This window comes from Xenopus laevis, chromosome 7L, assembly GCF_017654675.1.
Source record: "Xenopus laevis strain J_2021 chromosome 7L, Xenopus_laevis_v10.1, whole genome shotgun sequence".
In the NCBI taxonomy this organism is placed as follows: Eukaryota; Metazoa; Chordata; class Amphibia; order Anura; family Pipidae; genus Xenopus; species Xenopus laevis.
Window position 1 is genome coordinate 2774765 of NC_054383.1, and position 21417 is coordinate 2796181.

General features: G+C 38.6%; 1 protein-coding gene across 1 annotated transcript in view; it reads left to right on the plus strand.

Annotated features, from left to right (window-relative positions):
• Window positions 1-21417, plus strand: part of tdrd1.L (tudor domain containing 1 L homeolog) — a 51019-nt gene that overhangs the window by 13531 nt on the left and 16071 nt on the right. Inside the window, exons 5-17 of the mRNA XM_018224982.2 lie at window positions 1054-1156; window positions 1349-1409; window positions 5018-5125; window positions 6010-6195; window positions 6908-7051; window positions 7135-7306; window positions 11319-11408; window positions 16367-16525; window positions 17688-17795; window positions 18553-18723; window positions 18800-19048; window positions 19148-19264; window positions 21069-21179. Coding sequence (XP_018080471.1) covers window positions 1054-1156; window positions 1349-1409; window positions 5018-5125; window positions 6010-6195; window positions 6908-7051; window positions 7135-7306; window positions 11319-11408; window positions 16367-16525; window positions 17688-17795; window positions 18553-18723; window positions 18800-19048; window positions 19148-19264; window positions 21069-21179 — 1779 coding nt within the window. The remainder of the gene's footprint in view (window positions 1-1053; window positions 1157-1348; window positions 1410-5017; window positions 5126-6009; window positions 6196-6907; window positions 7052-7134; window positions 7307-11318; window positions 11409-16366; window positions 16526-17687; window positions 17796-18552; window positions 18724-18799; window positions 19049-19147; window positions 19265-21068; window positions 21180-21417) is intronic.

The following is a 21417-nucleotide window of genomic DNA, read 5'->3' on the forward strand; positions in this document are numbered from 1 at the left end:
TGGACTAAAAAACATTAAACATGTTAACTTACAATCTGTGAACATTTCTACCAATATGATTTCAGCCTTAACACTAGTTCCTACTACTTCTTATACTGGTTTGAAATTAAACACTGTTCTATTTTCCCTGTCCCTTCAGTAATTATTGCTCAGTGGTACAACCCATTTAATCATATTAATTTCCAAACCAGCCATCTCTGTATATTTGTACTTGTACATATGGATGGGAGCTGCAATATCGTGTTTGGTTTCATGTCTGTAGAACATTTTAATAGAATTAGTATGATAGCTCCTAGTAGCAGCCCTTTAGATCCACACCTCTAATGGCATAACATGGTTACAAAAATACAATAACACTGTTGTAGTTTTAGGGGTACCCAGGGCACAAATAAGCACTCATCCCAAATCTTCCCCTAACTGGCCTTCAGACTGGGCCCCCTTAACTCATAACAAGGTTACAGATATATAGAAACATTGGGGTGTCACCCTGCTATAGTTCCAGGGGTACCCAGGGTACAAATAAGTACTCACCCCAAATCTCCCCCTAACTGACCTTCAGACTGGACCCCCTTAGCTCATAACAAGGTTACAGATATATAGAAACATTGGGGTGTCACCCTGCTATAGTTCCAGGGGTACCCAGGGCACAAATAAGCACTCACCCCAAATCTCCCCCTAACTGGCTTCCAGACTGGGCCCCCTTAGCTCATAACAAGGTTACAGATATATAGAAACATTGGGGTGTCACCCTGCTATAGTTCCAGGGGTACCCAGGGCACAAATAAACACTCACCCCAAATCTCCCCCTAACTGACCTTCAGACTGGGCCCCCTTAACTCATAGCAAGGTTACAGATATATAGAAATATTGGGGTAACAGTCACCCTGCTATAGTTCCAGGGGTACCCAGGGTACACAAGTGGCATTTAGCACTCTGTGCTTTATTGTGGAATTAAAACCAATAATATTGTGTAGGGTTTTCTGTTTCTGTAAATATGCTAGCCATATGCACTAGCCATTCCTACTGTGACTTTTGGTGGAATTTGTGTGACAGGGTCTAGGAGATGCTCCCAGTGCAGACAGGCATACTACTGCTCTGCCGATTGCCAGAGAAAGGATTGGTCAGCACATTCTGTATTCTGCAAGCCATTGGCCGCGTAAGTATTTTATTTTTAAATTTCACAGTGGTACATTTATTGCCTGGGAAGCTTCTTTCTCATTCTTGCATGTATTTCTAACCCTAATCGTACACATTGCACTTAATGTTTTTTTCTTTATTCTGTATTTTCACATTATTAAATAAGTCTCATATGAAATTTGTCCTGGCTTCATATTTTTTTTATTTTCAGGAAAGAACAGGGTGCTTGCAGGTCTCCCACTGAAAGAGGAGAGCAGATTGTGCAACGCCGGGTAAGGTTGTTAATGAAGCACAGCTACTGCTTTTTGTGTAACACACTATGACAATGAGCATTTTATTTTATACATTGTGGAGATTATGATATGCCTTTAAGGCTCCTACCACATGGGACTGATTCTTCCACCTGTTCCGCTGGCATCTGCTTTGCACCTAGAGGCACAGGTAGAATTTTGGTGCTGAAATCCACTTTGGGGGAAATTCACCAAGTGGTGATATTGAGACAAAATAAAAGTGGAAATTAAAATGTCGGATATCCCATCAAATCCACAAACCTCTATCTCGACTTTTGTGAATTTGTCTTTTAAACAGACAATTTTCAGATTTTGTCTTTTGCATGACATTTTAAAGACATTTTTCTGAATTTGTTTTTAGCTCTTACTACACTTCAGTCAGCCATCGAATCTGAATTTTTAGGGGAGGGGGTTTATTTTACCCAGGAAAATTATACATCATTTTTTTCAGGATAACCTGGGCTAAATCTGCCTATATGTTTGTGTAATTCCATTTCTGTAACAAGATATAAGGGTCTAAATACAAGAAATGCTAATAATATAGGAATTTGTATCAGAAAATGTTTTATTGTCTTAGGTCAAGTGTCTAATTGCTGCTAAAACTAAAAAAAATGGCTGGGAGGCTTTACTTATCCTTTAGATAATACATTCACTCAATTGGCTAATATTGCCTCATTCATTAGCTAAAACTAGTAAAATGTCAGATATGAAATTGTATAAATTACACTTTTTTGTTTAATCAGTTTTTTACTTGTTTTGTTAACGAGGGTTAGACACAAACTTGTACCCTGACTATAAAATGCTTATCCCTATTAATATGATAATTCTTCCTCAATGGGGCACCTACAAGAGGTGTGAAACGAAGATTGGCTGAACCAAAGCAGAGCAAGTTATCTTAGAATTGATGTGACCCATGGGGAAGAGTTATACCGAGCTTTAGGGATTTAGGCGGATTTCTGTTTGTGAATATGAAGAAAGTATTTTATACCAGTTTACCACCACTTTTACTCCAAAAACGGTCTCTCTCCACTTATGTGAATTCCCCCCACAGTCTGTGGGTGCAGACACAGAAGAGCACAGATATACAAGCGGAGGGGCTGTTTCTTGGCCTGTGCTTATACAGTATGCACGCTGAGCCCAGTGTGACACTAGCATAAGATTTGAACCAAGTTAGCATGTATATATCATGGGTTCAGGATGTTGAAACAAACATTTTGTTTATTCTTGGGATGTTGACATAAAACTGACTTACTTTACCAAACTTTTATCGAAGTTAAAATAGAGTGAAAACTAGAGCTTGTCACAGTCTGCCAGCTGTAATTTTCTCTGTCTTTAATCAAGTTTAGTAAAAGCTGAGTGAGTTCTATTTCTATCCTATAAAATGTACCGTATATACTCGAGTATAAGCCGTCCCGAGTATAAGCCGAGGTACCTAATTACCTCCAAAAACTGGGAAAGCTTATTGACTCGAGTATAAGCCGAGGGTGAGAAATGCAGCAGCTTCTGGTAAGTTTCAATCTCGTTTTTGGATGACTATTCTTAGGCGCCGGCTACTATTCTAAGCACCGGCGAATATTCTTAGGCGCCGGCTACTATTCTAAGGCGCCGGCGACCGTTTTTGCGCTTGACCCGAGTATAAGCCGAGGTAGAGTTTTTCAGCATATTATGGGGGCTGAAAAACTCGGCTTATACTTGAGTATATACGGTACATATGAATCAGTAGAATATCGGAAAAACTTCCCTTTTTGGTGACTTTTGCAAGTTTTGTTTCACTCTTTGATAAATATTATATGAAAAATGGTTTGGATAATGTGAAAAATGCTTTAAGACACCAGAAATGATTCATTTTTTACATCTATCATAATATTGGCTTTGCATACTACTTATAATTTTGCCAAAAAGTATTTGCCCAATGCTTTTACATCTCCTATCTGACTCCCTGTGTTCGTCTATGAGGTGGCTGCCATATTTGTGCAGCAGGAGTCCGTTAGCAACTTTTAACTGAGAGGTTGAGATGGGACAGTCTGGTTGGCAAAACAGTCAGGTTTAGGAACTTCAACTAACAATTAAAACAAAACTCTCAGTAAAAAAACAATTATCATGACCTATAAGTAGATTTTAATGTACATTCATATTTTAAAAAATAGTTTTTTAGTGTCAGTATCACTTTAAAGAAGCTTACTTATCTTAAAGGAACAGTAACATCAAGTGTTTTAAAGTAATAAATATATAATGCAGTGTCACCCTGCACTGGTAAAACTGGTGCGTTTGCTTCAGAAACACTACTATTGTTTATATTAATAAGCAGGGATGGGCGAATTTGACCCGTTTCGCTTCGCCAAAAATTCGCCGCCGGCGAAATGTCGCAAACGCCCATTAAAGTCTATGGGCGTCAAAAAAAATTTGTCGCACGGCGAAACTGTTTTGACGCGCGTCTTTTTTTTTTTGACGCACGCTTCCATACGAGTCTATGGGCGTCATTTTTTCGGCGAAACGAGGCGAAAAAATTCGCCCATCCCTATAAATAAGCAGATATAAGCTCTGTAGAACATAATGGTGTTATCTGTTAGCCACTATTTAACCTTTTTCTGCCATTGCTGCACAACAACTTGTTTATATGAACTATTGTAGTGTTTCCAAACACATCAGTTTTACCAGGGCAGGGCAACAGTACAGAATACTGTATACTTTGATGTCACTGTCCCTTTAATTAGTGAGATACGTTTATGAAAGATAGACTGAATACCTCACTCGGAAAAGAAACAAATCTTCAGATATGGCTATCTGCATGTGTTTAATCAAGACTAAAGGTGACCATACATGGGCCGACAGCCTGTCCAACCAATATCTGACCTGGTGTCAGCCAGATGTTGATCAAACAAGTTAAAAATACCCATTGAGAGAGAACTGCATCAGTCTTCACCCGTCTGCTTACCTGGGAGACAATTCCACATCTTCACAGCTCTCTCTGTAACAAACCCCTTCCCAATATTTAGCTGGAACCTCTTTTCTTCTAATCGGAATGGGTGACCTTGTGTCAGCTGGAAAGACCTACTGGTAAATAAATCATTAGAGAGATTATTATATGATCCCCTTATATATTTATACATAGTTATCATATCACCCCTTAAGCGCCTCTTCTCCAGCGTGAACATCCCCAATTTGGCCAGTCTTTCCTCATAGCTAAGATTTTCCCTTTACCAGCTTAGTTGCCCTTCTCTGTCCCCTCTCTAATACAATAATGTCCTGTTTGAGTGATGGAGACCAAAACTGTACGGCATATTCTAGATGGGGCCTTACCAGTGCTCTATACAGTGGGACCCCCTCCTCCCGTGACTCTCTGCCCCATTTAATACAAGTCAAGACCTTATTTGCCCTTGATGCTGCTGACTGGCATTACTTGCTACAGACAAGTTTATTATCTACAAGGACTCCAAGCTCGGTCTCCATTATGGATTTGCCTAGTGCAGTCCCATTAAGGGTATAAGTGGCTTGGATATTTTTACATCCCAGGTGCATGATTTTACATTTGTCATGTTTTTTATACTGTTCAAGTGAAGGATTAACTGTCTTTATTACTGTCTCCTTAGACTGAAGCATCACCCGTTAGCACCTCCCCCAAGACTGAAGAGATTTTACGGAAAATCACATTCTCCGATCTACAAGAATCTGGACTGAAAGAGGGGAAGGAGTCTCAGGTGCGTACAAAGTGCAGTTAAATGTTTCAGCACAGCCAGGTGATTTTCTGTGTTCCATAGGAGTCTGAACAATGGAATGCAGTTGTATGTAACCTAAGCAATTTGTCATTGCCATTCATATGTTGTTTTGTAAAATTTCAATTATTGTATCCCTCGGGCAGACATGTTGCTAAGATCTGTGATCCTAGAAACCACAGTGTTCTCCCTACAATAAAAAAGGTTCAGGAAAACAATTGAGGAGTGGGTAAAAGTAAATAAATAAATTACCTGCCTCCTCCACCTCCCTTATTTTAATACAACTGTTTTTACTAAAGCCAACAGAATTCTGTGTGTCTGCCGATAAAGCATGCATTCTTATTGGCTTCTGAAAGAAGAAGCCCACTACAGTGTGAGGTTGATTGTATTTATACAGTATATTCCATCCAGATTCACAGTTTGTAGACATACAGCTTAAACCACTGGTGAAAACACTATTTAAGTAACATTATTTCTGTTATAATAATAATTAAGTTACTATTTCTGAAATGTTGTCAAAATACCAAAAATAATCTTAATTAACATTTTCCAATATGAGCAGAAATTTGTGACCTTTCAAGTCACGTTAAATTAATGGGCTTGTTAATCATGCTGTATAAAAAATGGATGACCATTACCAGTGATGTTGTCTAATGCAGCCAATCAGCAATTAGAATTCAACAGAACAAAGGCAAAGATCTGATTGGTTGCTATGAACATCACCGGTAATGTTTCACTCCATTTTTTACACAGCATGATAAATAGACCCCTAAGACTTAAGATTCAGTTGAACAGTAAGAATTTTGACTGAATCTGATTTCTACAAAAATTGATTCATTGCTAATGCAGGTTATTTGCTTTTGTTTTAGGGCTTTGTCTTGGATTTTTTAAGTCCCAGTAAGTTCTACATTCAAGTATGTACCACAAAATCAGTGGAATCTCTCGTCAAAGTATCAACGTTATTGAAAGAGATCTACACAAAACCTGAGAACTTAAAGAAAGGTTATACACCTGCCATTGGGGAGATTTGTGTGGCCAAATATGCTCAAGATCAGGTAAAGACAAGAGGATATATATATAAATAAGAAAATATTTATGACCTTCATAGAGATGAGGAACATTAATGTCTATTTTTTATGTTGTGTATTGATTTGACATGTCTTTTTTTAGCAGTTTAATAAAAGTCCTTTACAAATTAAACATCAAATCCAAATTCTTTTTTTTCTTAAAGCATTTAAAAATCTCAGCTGTCAATCAAATCTTGTCTGCCCCTCCTCTATGCCTTAGGCAATTACTTTCACTTTCCATTCAGCACTTCCTACATGTCACTGCTCTCCCCACATTCTCCCGTTCTCTTAACCATTTAATTGTGTAACCAGGACATGGGGATGGACATCAGGTCCCCCATTCTCTTCACCATTTAATTGTGTAACCAGGACATGGGGATGGACATCAGGTCCCCCATTCTGGTGCACAAACAAGATTCTGAGATGATACAAGACTTGTCTTAATAACAGTGTCCCCAAAATGGCTCCTGCCTGCTTGCTATAATTATGAATTCCCAGACTGAAGGAAACAAGATTCAAATAATTTATACTGTGTAATTAAAGTTCATTTTGCTTGACTAATGTGATAAAATAGGATTTTGAATAATTTTTTTGGGTGACGGCCCCCATTTAACATTCATTACTGAAAATGCAATTGTTTTTATATTCGATGACTGTTATGAGACAGATGTCAGCCCTTTATCTTTGTCTCCTTTAACAGAACTGGTACAGGGTGATGGTGCACAGTGTTGATGATCAGATGAAGATGGCGCAGGTCTTCTACCTTGACTTTGGGAATCTGGAGACCGTTTCTATGAATGATGTGCAACAAATGCACAAAGATGTAGAGCTCATCCCCCCTACTGTAAGAACAATATATATAAACACAAAATTTCCTTGTAAATGTCAGAATTCCAGATGACTTGACTTATTCTTGTTTTTCCATAGGCAATAAAATGCTTCTTGGCCAATATTGCTGCGCCGCCATGTGGTTGGACCCCAGAGTGCCTAGTAGATGTCAAGAAACTGCTCTTGGGGAAGAAAGTCACCTTCACTGTCCTTCGAATTGAGCAGGAAGAACCCCCAATATATGGGGTGGATGTTACTTTGCCTAGCTCAGGTTAAACTAATCTTTTCTCTGCTCTTGGTTAGGAACTTGCTTATATTATTGCATTAGAGACAATTGAATTAAAGGAAAACTATACCCTGAAACAATGCAGGTCTCTATAAAAAGATATTGCATAAAACAGTTCATATGTAAAACTCTGCTTCATGTAAATAAACTATTTTCATAATAATATACTTTTTTAGTAGTATGTGCCATTGGGTAATCATTAATAGAAAAATGCCATTTTAAAAAATAAGGACAGCCCCCTGGGATTGTATGATTCACTGTGCACACAAACAAACCATACATGTTAGGTCACATGAGCCAATTAACAGACAGAGTTCTGTCTTTTGCTTCAACACTTCTTCCTGTTACAGTTAGAGCTGCAGTATTTCTTGTCAGGTGATCTCTTCCTGTTACAGTTAGAGCTGCAGTATTTCTGGTCAGGTGATCTCTTCCTGTTACAGTTAGAACTTCAGTATTTCTGGTCAGGTGATCTCTTCCTGTTACAGTTAGAGCTGCAGTATTTCTGGTCAGGTGATCTCTTCCTGTTACAGTCAGAGCTGCGGTATTTCTGGTCAGGTGATCTCTTCCTGTTACAGTTAGAGCTGCAGTATTTCTGGTCAGGTGATCTCTTCCTGTTACAGTTAGAGCTGCAGTATTTCTGGTCAGGTGATCTCTTCCTGTTACAGTTAGAGCTGCAGTATTTCTGGTCAGGTGATCTCTGAGACAGACCATCACAAAATGGTGGTTCAAGGCAAGAGATGTAAAAGGGCAATATTTAAATATATATTCCAGTTAGGATTCTTAAATATGCCACTTAATTTGATGTAAACTATCTGTTGCTCAATTATTAATTTTGGGAGTATAGTTTTCCTTTAAGAGTTTTCATGAGTAATGCTGTAACTGCCATACAGCAGACACACTGGAGGCGGGGCCCTGATGTATGGTAGTCCCAAAGCCACTTCTGCTGCATAAACTTCACAGCCTGCTGCAAATTGGTTGAGGGTGTCGAAGGTGACAGACCCCCCCCCCCAAGAAGTTTTTTTTATTTTTTTGTGGTGAGTCTTTGTCTAGTCTTGTTATGCTTGAATAAGAGCAGAGGAAGGCACTTGCCCTAGTAACCAAGGTACTGTCTGTTCCCTTCTAGCCTTGAGTTCCTAGCTTTGTTTGAACCAAAAATGTTTTAAATTGCTCTGTTAAAGGGGTTTGTTCACCTTTAAACAACTGGTTGTTTTCAGATAGATCACCAGAAATAAAGCCTTTTTCCAATTACTTTCTATTTTCTATGTGTCACCATTTTTCTATGAAGCAGCTCTGGTGGGGGGGTCGCCGACCCTATAAACGGTTCTAAATGTATACATTTAGTTGATACATTTCTTATCTTTGTCCCTGCTGAGCAGAATATCTGGGTTTCATTGCAGGCAGCTGTAGTTACTAATACTCAAGAGATACTGCTGAGAAATGTATCAACTAAATGTTGCAAAATTTAAACAGAATCTGCACCTGAATTACTGAGCTTTCAGACTCAAACACCAGAGACACCGACATTCAACTTTACATTTAGGGGCAGATTAATCAAAGGTCGAAGATAAAGTTTGGAATTGAAAAACTTGGAATTTCAAGCTATTTTTTGTGTACTTCGACTACTAGGGAATAGTCCAACTTCGATTGGAATTTGAAAAAACTTTGAAATTCGAAGGTCGAATTTTTTTGAAGTTCTGTCTCTTTAAAACTTCAACCTAAAAGCCGAAGTGCTGTTTTAGCCTATGGGGGACCTCCAAGAACCTGTATGGAGGCACTTGGGGGAGTTTGGGAGATCGAAGGTCGAAGTTAAAAAAAACTTTGAATCGAAGTACGATCGTACAATTTGAAGTAGGCCGAATTCGGCCCACTTCGACCCCAAAAAACTTCGAGCACCATTCGGTTGGTCTTTTTTAATTCAAAGTTCGAAGTTTTTTTTAACTTTGACCTTTGATAAATATGCCTCTTAGATGTTAGAAAAACAGTAAAAAATAAATAATGGAAAGTACCATAAATGAAAAAGTCTTTATTTCTGGGGAACAATCTGAAAACAACTGAACTGAAAAAAGTGTTTGGAAGGTGAACCACCCCTTTAAAGGGGTGGTTCACCTTTAAGTTGACTTTTTGTACGTTATAGAATAGCCAAGTCTAAGAAACATTTCAATGTGTCTTCATTATATCTTTTTGCTAGTTTTTTTAATTATTTGCCTTCTTTTGACTCTTACCAGCTTTCAAATGGGAGTCACTGACCCCATCTAAAAACAAATGCTCTGTAAGGCTACAAATGTATTGTTATTGCTACTTTTTATTACTTATCTTTCTATTCAGGCCTCTCCTATTCAAATTCGCTCTTATTCAAATCAGTGCATGGTTGCTAGGGGAATTAGGATCCTAGCAACCAGATGGCTGAATTTGCAAACTGGAGAACGCTGAATAAAAAGCTAAATAACTCAAAAACCACAAATAATAAAAAAAAAAAAAAAATTCACTCTCTACATTATAGTAAAAGTTAACTTAAATGTGAACCACTCCTTTAATACAGGGGTATACTAATGCCGGCATAATGTTATATGTACAATCTGTAAATACATAAGGAGGGGGCTGTTAACTAAGCTATGCATATATAATTCCATTATTGAGCATTTTTACGTTCTTTGCCCCCCCCCTTGATATTGGGCCACTAAACTGCTTACTGACTCATTGTAATGGATTACAACACTACTGGAGGGCTGTGGGATGGGGAAAAGAAGCCTGGCCAGAGGGTCTACAACAATAGAGTCAAGACCTGCAAAACCCAGTCTGTTTTTATAGAAGCTAGGGAACTAAACAAGAGATTATGCCTCCCCTTTTAATATTTCCCATTAGATAACGATAAAGGGAAAATATAATGACGTTTATTCCCAATGATTTTATTACAAGATACAAAAGAAGTCCTGAAGACTCAGCCAGGATTCTAGGCAACGATAATGACTTGGCCAGTGATTGTTCTAGTAACACCAAAATATAAAAGCATTTTAAAGTAATTAAAATCGAATGTACTGTTGCCCTGCATTGGTAAAAGTTTTTTATTTGCTTTAGAAAGACTTCTATCGTTTATTTAAATAAGCTACTGTGTAGTCATGGGGGCAGCCATTTAGGCTGTAAAAATGAGAAAAGGCACAGGTTACTTAGCAGATAACAGATAAGCTCTGTAGTATACAAGTATTATAAGTATTACTTATCTGTTATCTACTGTGTATCCTGTGCTTGAATGGCTGCCCCCATAGCTACACAGCTGCTTGTTTATATAAACTATAGTAGTACTTATCTGTTATCTACTGTGTATCCTGCGCTTGAATAGCTGCCCCCATGGCTACACAGCAGCTTGTTTATATAAACTATAGTAGTACTTATCTGTTATCTACTTTGTATCCTGTGCTTGAATGGCTGCCCCCATGGCTACACAGCAGCTTGTTTATATAAACTATAGTAGTACTTCTGTTATCTACTGTGTATTCTGTGCTTGAATGGCTGTCCCCATGGCTACACAGCAGCTTGTTTAGATAAACTATAGTAGTACTTATCTGTTATCTACTGTGTATCCTGTACTTGAATGGCTGCCCCCATGGCTACACAGCAGCTTGTTTATATAAACTATAGTAGTACTTATCTGTTATCTACTGTGTATCCTGTGCTTGAATGGCTGCCCCCATGGCTACACAGCAGCTTGTTTATATAAACTATAGTAGTACTTATCTGTTATCTACTGTGTATCCTGTGCTTGAATGGCTGCCCCCATGGCTACACAGCAGCTTGTTTATATAAACTAGTATAGTTTCTGATAGAAACACACCAGTTGTACCAGTTGTACATTACATTTTGATTACTTTAATTTTTTGGTGTTACTGTTGTTTTAAACTCACCAAAGATAATATGTCAATCTCTTCATTTCTTTTTGGGTTCAGAGATAAGCTGATCCAAATCAGAGCTTCTCATTGGATGTTTGTGTCTTCCACTCCAGGTGAACGTGTGGGTAAATATCTGTTTGATAAGGGCTATTGCTTCTCTCCAGAAGTTAAAAGCAAGATGAAGAGGAGCAGCTCTGAAACAGGTAAGAAATCAGTTCTCTTGTTAAGAACTTAAATTAAATTAGGTTAAATTAAACCTCTCTAAAACTGAAATGGTTCTCTTTCCTCCAACTAACACCAGTACCATCCCGGAAGTATCCATCATAGTTAACAATTCCACTATCACCCCCTCTCCCCAGGCCCGGTGCCTTGGGGTTATCCTAGATTCTGCCCTGTCATTCACTCCTCATATCCAGTCACTTATTAAATCATGTCACTTCCACCTAAGGAACAGATCCAAAATACCATCATTTATCACCCAAGATGCTGCCAAAATTCTTATTCACTCTCTCGTCATATCACGTCTAGACTACTGTAACTCTCTTTTAATTGGCCTCCCCCTCCAGAGACTGTCAGCTCTCCAGTCCATAATGAACACTGCTGCGAGGCTCATACACCTCAGCAACCGCTCCTCCTCTGCCTCGCCATTCTGTCAATCCCTGCACTGGCTTCCGTTACCTTTCAGAATCAAATTCAAAATAATGACCCTGACATTCAAAGCACTTCATAACTCTGCCCCACCCTACATCTCTGAACTCATCTCTATATACTCACCCAATCGCTTACTACGCTCCTCTACTGACCTGCTACTCAACTCTTCTCTCATTACCTCCTCACATGCTCGCATTCAAGACTTTGCAAGGGCTGCACCCCTCCTATGGAACTCTCTACCACGGTCTGTCCCACTTTCTCCCAACCTTTCTGCTTTCAAGAAATCTCTTAAAACGCACTTCTTTCGAGAAGCCTCCCCTCACTCTGCTTAACTACCAAACGCAACACCACATACAGTACCACATTTCTCACCCACTTAATTCAATCTTACCCACTCCCACACCTTGTGTATTACTCCCTTCCCTTTAGAGTGTAAGCTCTTTCTGCATAGAGCCTTCCTCACCTTTTGTACCAGTATTGATTGTGATGTATGTAACTCCATATGTTCTATGTATATAATTTCATGTGATTTAGTTGTATAATCACATTTACTTTACAGCGCTATGCAATATGTTGGCGCTATATAAATATGTGTTAATAATAATAAGAAGAAGAATGTACTTGTGCATACTGCTGGACATCTAATCCAAGCCTATATGTCTATAACAATCAGCAGACAATGCTTTTGGTAGGACAGTCAAAGGAATACACTAGTCACATTGCTACTAATTTATAATCCCATTTCCTTTGAGAATGATGTCTGAAATAAGAGGTTTGGGTTTCATACATGTATATTACTCATTGATCCTGGTCTAATCCTGGTATGAGATTCTCTTATCTGTAATGCATGCCATGAACAAGATGGGAGCTGCTGTTTATTTTCCAAAAAGGAAGCAGCAACTGTCATGTATCCCCCTCAATATTTATTTCCCCTTTTACGCAGTGTTAAACATTAGAGCTCAGTTTACTAAAGCTGTCCAACAAATCTCCATTTCTCTGTAGCCCCAATACTTTTGCCCAAAATGCCACTGCAATAGCTGGAAAGAGCAAAACGTGTGCTGCACTAGAGTCAATTGATGAATTGCTTTACTGTTTTCTTTTAGCTTGACCTCAAGGGGGAGCCACTAACATGCAGAATGAATGTGCCGGGGTCTGTCATACTTGTGTTTTAACTTGTTTATTTATAAAAATTCTTTTTTGGCATGCTAGATGAATCAAAGCTCTAAGTGGCAGGATGGAGTTTTGTTTATAGAAGAGACAGGAATTTTAAGGAGGAGGCTGGTTGTGACCTTTAAACTGAATCTTGGACATAATCAGACCTTTTTCTCTCTTGTTTCTTTCAGAATATGAAAAGGGCAAATTGTTAAAACAACTTTGCTCAGTCTCAATTTAATTTTTTAGGGGGAAAAAGAAAAAGATGCAATTACTCAGCACCACTTGGTTAATGATAACATAGCAAACTTTATAAAGAAGTATACCAAAGCCTTGACAAAGCTACTCAGCGAAACACTCATCGGCACATATTTTAGAATACTACGGACAATTTTATTTTATCCTCACTGTTCCTAACCTTGGTTTTTATGCCTAATTGAGCTAATGGTGGTTGGTTTTAGTTAACGCTTGTTCATTACTTTCTCTCTAAAAAATCTCTCCTCTCTAAGCCTCCTGTTATTTGTAGTTTTTTAGATAAGTCTTCCAACAGTTAGTGAAGATTAAAATACGAGTCCCAGGTATTGCTGACTCCTCCATCTTTGTGGTGTCCCATAGATAGCAAAACAATTGATAGTTTCTTGGGACAACTCCACCATCTACATATTTCATTGTCCAATCTTTAACAATGAATTGAGCCATAGGATAATTGAATTGAACTACTGGTTGATTACTATTTAATAATTTATTAGCACAAGCCACATTATAATTAAAGGGTTCCTGTCATCGGAAAACATGTTTTTTTCAAAATGAATCAGTTAATAGTGCTGCTCCAGCAGAATTCTGCACTGAAATCCATTTCTCAAAAGAGCAAACAGATTTTTTTTATATTCAATTTTAAAATCTGACATGGAACTAGACATTTTCTAAATTTCCCAGCTGCCCCTGGTCATGTGACTTGTGCCTGCACTTTAGGAGAGAAATGCTTTCTAGCAGGCTGCTGTTTTTCCTTCTCAATGTAACTGAATGTGTCTCAGTGGGACCTGGATTTTACTATTGAGTGTTGTTCTTAGATCTACCAGGCAGCTGTTATCTTGTGTTAGGGAGCTGCTATCTGGTTACCTTCTCATTGTTCTGTTGTTTGGCTGCTGGGGGGGAAAGGGAGGGGGTGATATCACTCCAACTTGCAGCACAGCAGTAAAGAGTGATTGAAGTTTATCAGAGCACAAGTCACATGACTTGGGGCAGCTGGGAAATTGACAATATGTCTAGCCCCATGTCAGATTTTAAAATTGAATATAAAAAAATCTGTTTGCTCTTTTGAGAAATGGATTTTAGTGCAGAATTCTGCTGGAGCAGCACTATTAACTGATTCATTTTGAAAAAATGTTTTTCCCATGACAGTATCCCTTTAAGGACTGAAGTCTAATGCATTATTAGTTTATGTGAGCATAAGCAACTCCGGTTAATTGAAAGAGGGTCATTAATTGCACTAATCATTGTGAATTTTGGATTAACAACTATTAGCACAAGTCACTTTAAAATGAAGGACTTAAGTCCAATTAATTATTTATATATTTGAGCACTTGCACTTTAAAATTTTTAACTTTTTCAAAGAGGTTTGATTAATTGTATCAATTTAATCAGATTACCAATAATACGGATAATCACTGTGGACTGTTTTGTGGACTGTTTTGTGGATATATTAGTAAAATATACAGTTGGTTCATATTTGAGAGTCTAATCATACAGCACTAATGATTCTTGATATTTAACTTTAATTAAGAAATTATATTTTAATAAATTGATTAATAAGGGGTTCTTTTCTTTACAATACACAAATCGTAACTGGCACTGACGCACGCCAGACCCTGGTTTTAATCAAGAGTACTGAAAGTTGATATTTCAGGCAGATCTAAATTGCACCAAAAGAAGTATAACAAGTAAGAAAAAAACATTTAAAATACAGTCTCCCACTCCATAAGGGCCACTATGTCTGAGCAAAGTGTTGATGTTGCTTAATAAAACACTCACCAACAATGGTCACAGGCTCCTGGCCCATAGCAACCAGTGCAAATGAATTTACAATGACGTGTATGTGTCAAAAAGTAGTCTTTTATAACCATATGTAACTGCCCCAAATTACTTTGTGTTCCTCCTCAGCCTTTCTACACCAAAGCTTGCAAGCTGTAGTCCAAGCACAGGATAAAGGGTTCTTAATTTGTGTGTATGGACTACCTGCAAGACACAACTACACTAGGCATAGACTTTGAGGTCAGTTCATGTCCAGATGATAAGTTCTCTGTCTGATTTTGTCACCCACAAGCTGGACCAACAATGGCTTGATCCAATCGCTTGCATGGGGGTCAGTGATCCTATCAGTCCGTGACCTATGGGCACCATTAAGCAAATTAAAAACGCTGGGATTTTAATCCTTTTATCCCAAGAGCACCATACACAGACCATTAACCTCCTGACTCAGTCTGGAGGGAGCCAGTCCTTTGCTTTTGTCCTTTTATTGACAGGTATGGTCACATTTTTAGAAGGTGAGTGGGTTGCCAAGTAAGAATGCAGATGAGGGCTGAAACTTTGAGTTTAAAAAAACAGCCCGCCATGCAGTTAGTTAACTGTCTGTACTTTTCTAAATAGTCTGTAAGTAAAAGTCTGTCCGTGTTCAAGGCTTCAATGCTTGCTTTTTGCTCCATGTGCCCTCAGACTTCAAGTCCACACACAAACCGATATTGGCTGCCAGTTCTGAACCAAACTAGCAGATGATGGAACAATCCTCATCCATATCATCTGGCTCATATAGATATGTTACAAAAGAGAGGAAAAAACTTCCAGTGCACTAATGCAACCTGTGTGAATCCCTTTAAAGAAGAAGGAAAGCTACTGAGGCAGTTTATTGCCAATCTCTCCCTGTTCACTCATATCTCCCTGCTCACTCATAGCTCTGGGCTCAGATTATAGCAGGGAGAGAGGAGCAAACTGAGCATGCTCAAGCCCTAGCCCTGGAGTTTTAAGCTGAAAACAGGAAGTCTGATACAGAAGCCCATGAGTACACAATAGAAGGAAAGAAATGTGCTGTTTCTTTTGACAGAGGACTCAGAGCAGCATTACTTTGAGGGTTTACTGGTGTATTTATATAGACCTTTCTGACAAAGCTTACTTTCCTTCTTTTTTAAATACATTTATAAAAATTGTGGAGTTAGTACCACATTTTGTCCAAAAATATGAAAGCTCACATGCCACGTGTAAATACAGCAAGTTATACGCCTCATGGAAGCACTCATGCCTATTTTTTATAATCTCAATGGGTTCCCTGCTGCTCCAGAATATAATTCTTTGTTTTTAACGGTAGATTCCATTTTGGACAAAGCTGCAGAACCAGAACAATCTTCCACAGATCTTCCACCAACACTGAAAGCAGTCTCCGTTTCTGTAGGAGATGTTTTCAATGCAGTGATCACAGATATCCAGACTCCGAGCAGATTCTATTGCCAGCAATTGAAGAATGGAGGTAGGTGTCACCCCTCAGATTTGGTGCAGTTTGTTTTGGATATGAGTTTAATTTTTAAGGCCTTCCATACAATACCCCTTTTGTTTTCCTGTTATCCCCAAGAGTAAATTAATTTCTCTATTCCAAGGGCTTTGCAATGGTGCAGTAAAGCAGCACTGCACAAATACCTTCTATGTTATGCATTTACCAGGTTGCACACTGGTGTAACCCTTTAAGGGATTCTGTCATGATTTTTATGGTGTCGTTTTTATTACTAAATTACTCTGTTTACAGCTCAAATAATTCAAGCTACCATATAAAATTTCATTCCTAAACCAACATGTGTATTTTTTTTTAGTTTTAATATTTGTGTGTAGGTGCATCTCAGGTCATTTTGCCTGGTCATGTGCTTTCAGAAAGACCCAGCACTTTAGGATGGAACTACTTTCTGGCAGCCTGTTGTTTCTCCTACTCAATGTAACTGAATGTGTCTCAGTGGGACCTGGATTTTACTATTGAGTGTTGTTCTTAGATCTACCAGGCAGCTGTTATCTTGTGTTAGGGAGCTGTTATCTGGTTACCTTCCCATTGTTCTTTTGTTAGGCTGCTGGGGGGAAAGGGAGGGGGTGATATCACTCCAACTTCCAGTAAAAGAATGACTGAAGTTTATCAGAGCACAAGTCACATAACTGGGGGCACTTGGGAAACTGACAATATGTCTAACCCCATGTCAGATTTCAAAATTAGGTATGAAAAAATCTTCTTTTAATTCTGCTGGAGAAGCACTATTAACTGAGGCGTTTTGAAAAAACATGTTTTCCCATGACAATTTCCTTAAATGCAGGATGCATGTATGAAGCACACAGGGGCCACTGGAGCCACTTGTTTTTGCAGAGATTTCTATTTATTTAGATTTGGGACCAACTGTTGAAGTTAATACTAAGGAGGGCAGAACTTTTTAGTTATTGTGGCCCAAATTGTATGGTATCATACTGAAAACAGATGAATATTGTGCAGTTTGGCCATATATGATTATGTCCAGGCACCATTGTTCCTTCCTTGGGCAGAAATGATAGAAAGCGAGGTAGATTCAACTAAGGATAATTTAGAAATGTATGTTTCTCCTGTATTTGGTGACCTTTGTTTGGACTAACATACCAGCTTTCACCAAAATGTTAAACAGAGCAACTGGCAGAGCTGATGGAGAGCATGGAAAAACATTATAAAGCAGCACCTGTCAGCCCGGGATTTTCTCCAACTGCTGGGGAGATTTGTGCTGCTCTGTTTACAGGTACAAAGACACCTATGTTTTCTAAATATAGATAAAATTATATAAATCTAGCCATGGTTTTCTTATTACTGAATATAGTTCATTATACACGTTAAGGAGTGAATCTCAGTTAAATCGATACTGACACGTTCCTATAAAAATCATAGGAACTTGTCCGTATCAAGGAGGTGCTTTTGGAGGAAAATATTCGGCATGCAGCACCTCCTTGATACGAACAAGAACCTATGATTTTTATAGGAACGTGTCAGTATAGCTTTAATGGCATGGAGCCCCAGCAACAGAGGTCCACAAATGAGTAATACACGTAACAATTTGCAGGCAGAGAAACAATACATTCGTTTATTCTGATAGATTTCAACTTCAGTGGTATTTCTTAAAACAGAACACAAAACACCAGAGGCAATTTTATTCTAGTTAGGTTTTAAATAAAAAAAGCTGTAATGATCAAAACATTTTTGGCAATAGTTGAAATAGGAGAAATGATAGGGAATGGACTATTTTTTGCACAATTAATGTAAACAAATATCACTTTGTAGGGCTTTTTGAGCCACGTAATTATGTAAAGTTCCATTGAACACATGACAGACTGCAGGTGGCTGTGGCACACACAGTTAGCTAAAGGAAAGTAACAGTAGCTGGAATGGGCAAAGGAAAGCGCCCTGCATTTATCACAATAAAAACACATAGGAGTGTGGACTTGGTTGCATTTGTCACTTACTAATCAATATGAAGCTTCATTCGTTTATTCTGTCTTCAGAAGACAACCGCTGGTATAGAGCCACTGTCCTGGACAGGGTGTCAGAAGATTCAGCCCTAGTTGGATATGTCGACTTTGGGAATCTGGAACTCTTGCCTGTCTCCAGGCTTCGTCCCATTCCAGCCAGAATGCTGGCATTGCCTTTACAAGCCATTCAGTGCAGCCTGGCAGGTGAGTGACCTCTTGTTATTCTGAATAAAATTGGATGTTGGAACTCCAAGCACAAACCATTGTTTTATCTCTGTAGGGGTAAGACCCACCTCCAAGAAATGGACCAAGGAAGCCGCAACTGAAATGGCATCTCTTGTGGCAAACAAGATGATAGCTGTTCGAGTTGCTACTGAGACTGAGGAACATTTGATGGTGCAGCTGCTGGATGGATCTGTAAATCCTGAGCTGGACATTGCTAGGAAACTCATACAAGCAGGCTTAGCTGTGGATGAAGGGTCAAGCTGTGCTGTAGCTTGCTCTGGTGGAGAACTGATGGACGATAGCTGTAAGTCATGCTTAATGCCCCAAACCCTGAATATTCTTCTTACAGATTGTATAACAAACTGTGAGACTTCAGGCAAACACTTACCCTTTTCTCCTGAAGGTACTAAACGCAGACAGTGGACACCGGTAGAACTGCCTATTGGATGCAATGTTGATGTTTCTGTGTGCATGTTCTACAGTCCTGATGAATTCTACTGCCAACTCTGTAACGAGAAAGGTACACAATCTGACCTGTTGTAGGTGCCGCCAGTTTTACATAATATTATCTAAGGAAATAAATTAAACCTTTATAAAACATTGTCTTTGAATGCAATTTATGACTTTTTCCAAATAGTCGGCCTATTACTAGAGTCCTGCATCGGTTCCGGTACCCGTGGTCGGGTTTCGGGCAAAAAGTTCCTTGGCTGTGCAGGCAGTCTGCAGGTAACCCAGATGGGTACCCAACAAAGGTGCTGGCTTGATCTCTCCCACCCTTGTGGTTGTTACTGTTTTTATATATTTTTGGGAAGATTCAGCACTTTTGGTCTATGTGGCGTCACTTCCGGTTTCGTGTGTTCCCGGGTGGAAGGTTAGTTGGCCTATTGCGGGTTGGGTAGCGGTAACATGCGGGTCAAATTGTGGGTGCAGGTCGGGTACAGATTTCAAAAAATGGTCCCGCGCAGGACTCCACCTGATGCTTTTACATTACCCATCTGTTCCTCCATTTTACTCTGTGAGGAGGCAGCCATATTTGTGCAGTAGTCGTTAGCATTTAAAGCATTAGAAATTCTGAAAGTTTGAGAATGGATAGTGAGATTGGCAAAACAGTCGGGTTTAGGACCTTCAAGTAAAAACTACTTGCAAAAGCAGACCTATCGGCAAAAATGATCAATATTTATAACTTTTAACGCACATTAAACAATAGTTTTTTGTTAGTTGTACATATAAAGGAGGATAAAGCAGGCCCACCAGATGAAATGCTTCTAAGAGCAGAATTGCTTTAGTGACTTTATACTATTATTACTTCATCATTTAAGCCCAGCTTAGATGTTTCAGTAAGTGCACATTTAAAAAAAAAAAAAACAATAAGTCTAATAAAGCGTATGATTAACTGAGCTGATACATTTTGTTATGTCTATGACTTACTGATGCACACAAGTGGATTAAAGAGTCCATTAAGCTATGTTTGGATAACTTGCAGAACAGAGGGTATTCATTTTGGGGAGGGCTGCTTTAAAGATTACTGTCAAGTGTAAACCTGCTTAAAGTCTCATTCATGTGATACAAAGGCAGCAAAATATGTAACTAGGGATGCACCGAATCCACTATGTTGGATTCAGCCTAACCCCTGAATCCTTTGTGAAAGAATCGGCCGAATCCCGAACCGAATCCGAACCCTAATTTGCATATGCAAATCCTGAGCTGGATGCAAATTAGAGGTGGGAAGGGGAAGTTTTTTTACTTCCTTGTTTTGGGCATATGCAAATTAGGATTTGGTTCGGCCGGGCAGAAGGATTTGGCCGAATCCGAATCCTGCTGAAAAAGGCCGAATCCCGAACTGAATCCTGGATTCAGTCCATCCCTATATGTAACAAATACATATAAATACAGTGAAGATGCCTTTTGCTATTCTAACATTAAGGGACAGATTTATTAAGTGTCGAATAGTAAATTAGAATTCTCAGTTTTTCTTTTTGGTGTCAAAATTCACACATTCGAATTTTAATCCCCCTATTCGAATGTGAGATTTATCATGGAAATAGTCCTAATTCGAAAACCTAAAACCTGCCAAATTCATGTACAAGTCAATGCCGTGAAGCCTTTTGGAGATGCCTTCCTGACATTCAAGTTTTTTTTTTTTGTTTTTTTTTGGAGAATAACCCTATTTGTACGAATTGACTAGGATTCGAATTTTTGGGTTGTAACTAGTCGATCAAATATTATATAGTCGATTTTTTTCTTAAATAACCTCCCAGTCGGATTGTGAGTATATTCGAGCTTTGATAAATGTGCTTCCACATGTGTTGGTTCGATGTTTTCAGATACCAAGTCCCTCGAGGAAGTGAATCGGTCGTTGGGACAGCATTGTCTGATGAGTTTGTCAACAAAATGTAATCCAAGGGCAGGAGACATTTTTTGTGCCTTCTTTTCAGGTGAGTGTGTTTGGATATTGAAATGTGCAACGTAAGTTATTATACCTTATTCAGTTGTAACCATAGTGCAGTCCAGAATGATCCTATTACTCCACAATTACAAATCGTAATGTGGCCACTTAACCGTCATTAAAGATTTACTTTTTCTGTTTGTCTAATGAAAAATCTAGAAGCTGAATGTAGAATTTGTAAATACATCACTGTCTTGGTCTCCATCATTTTTATCATTCATTTAATA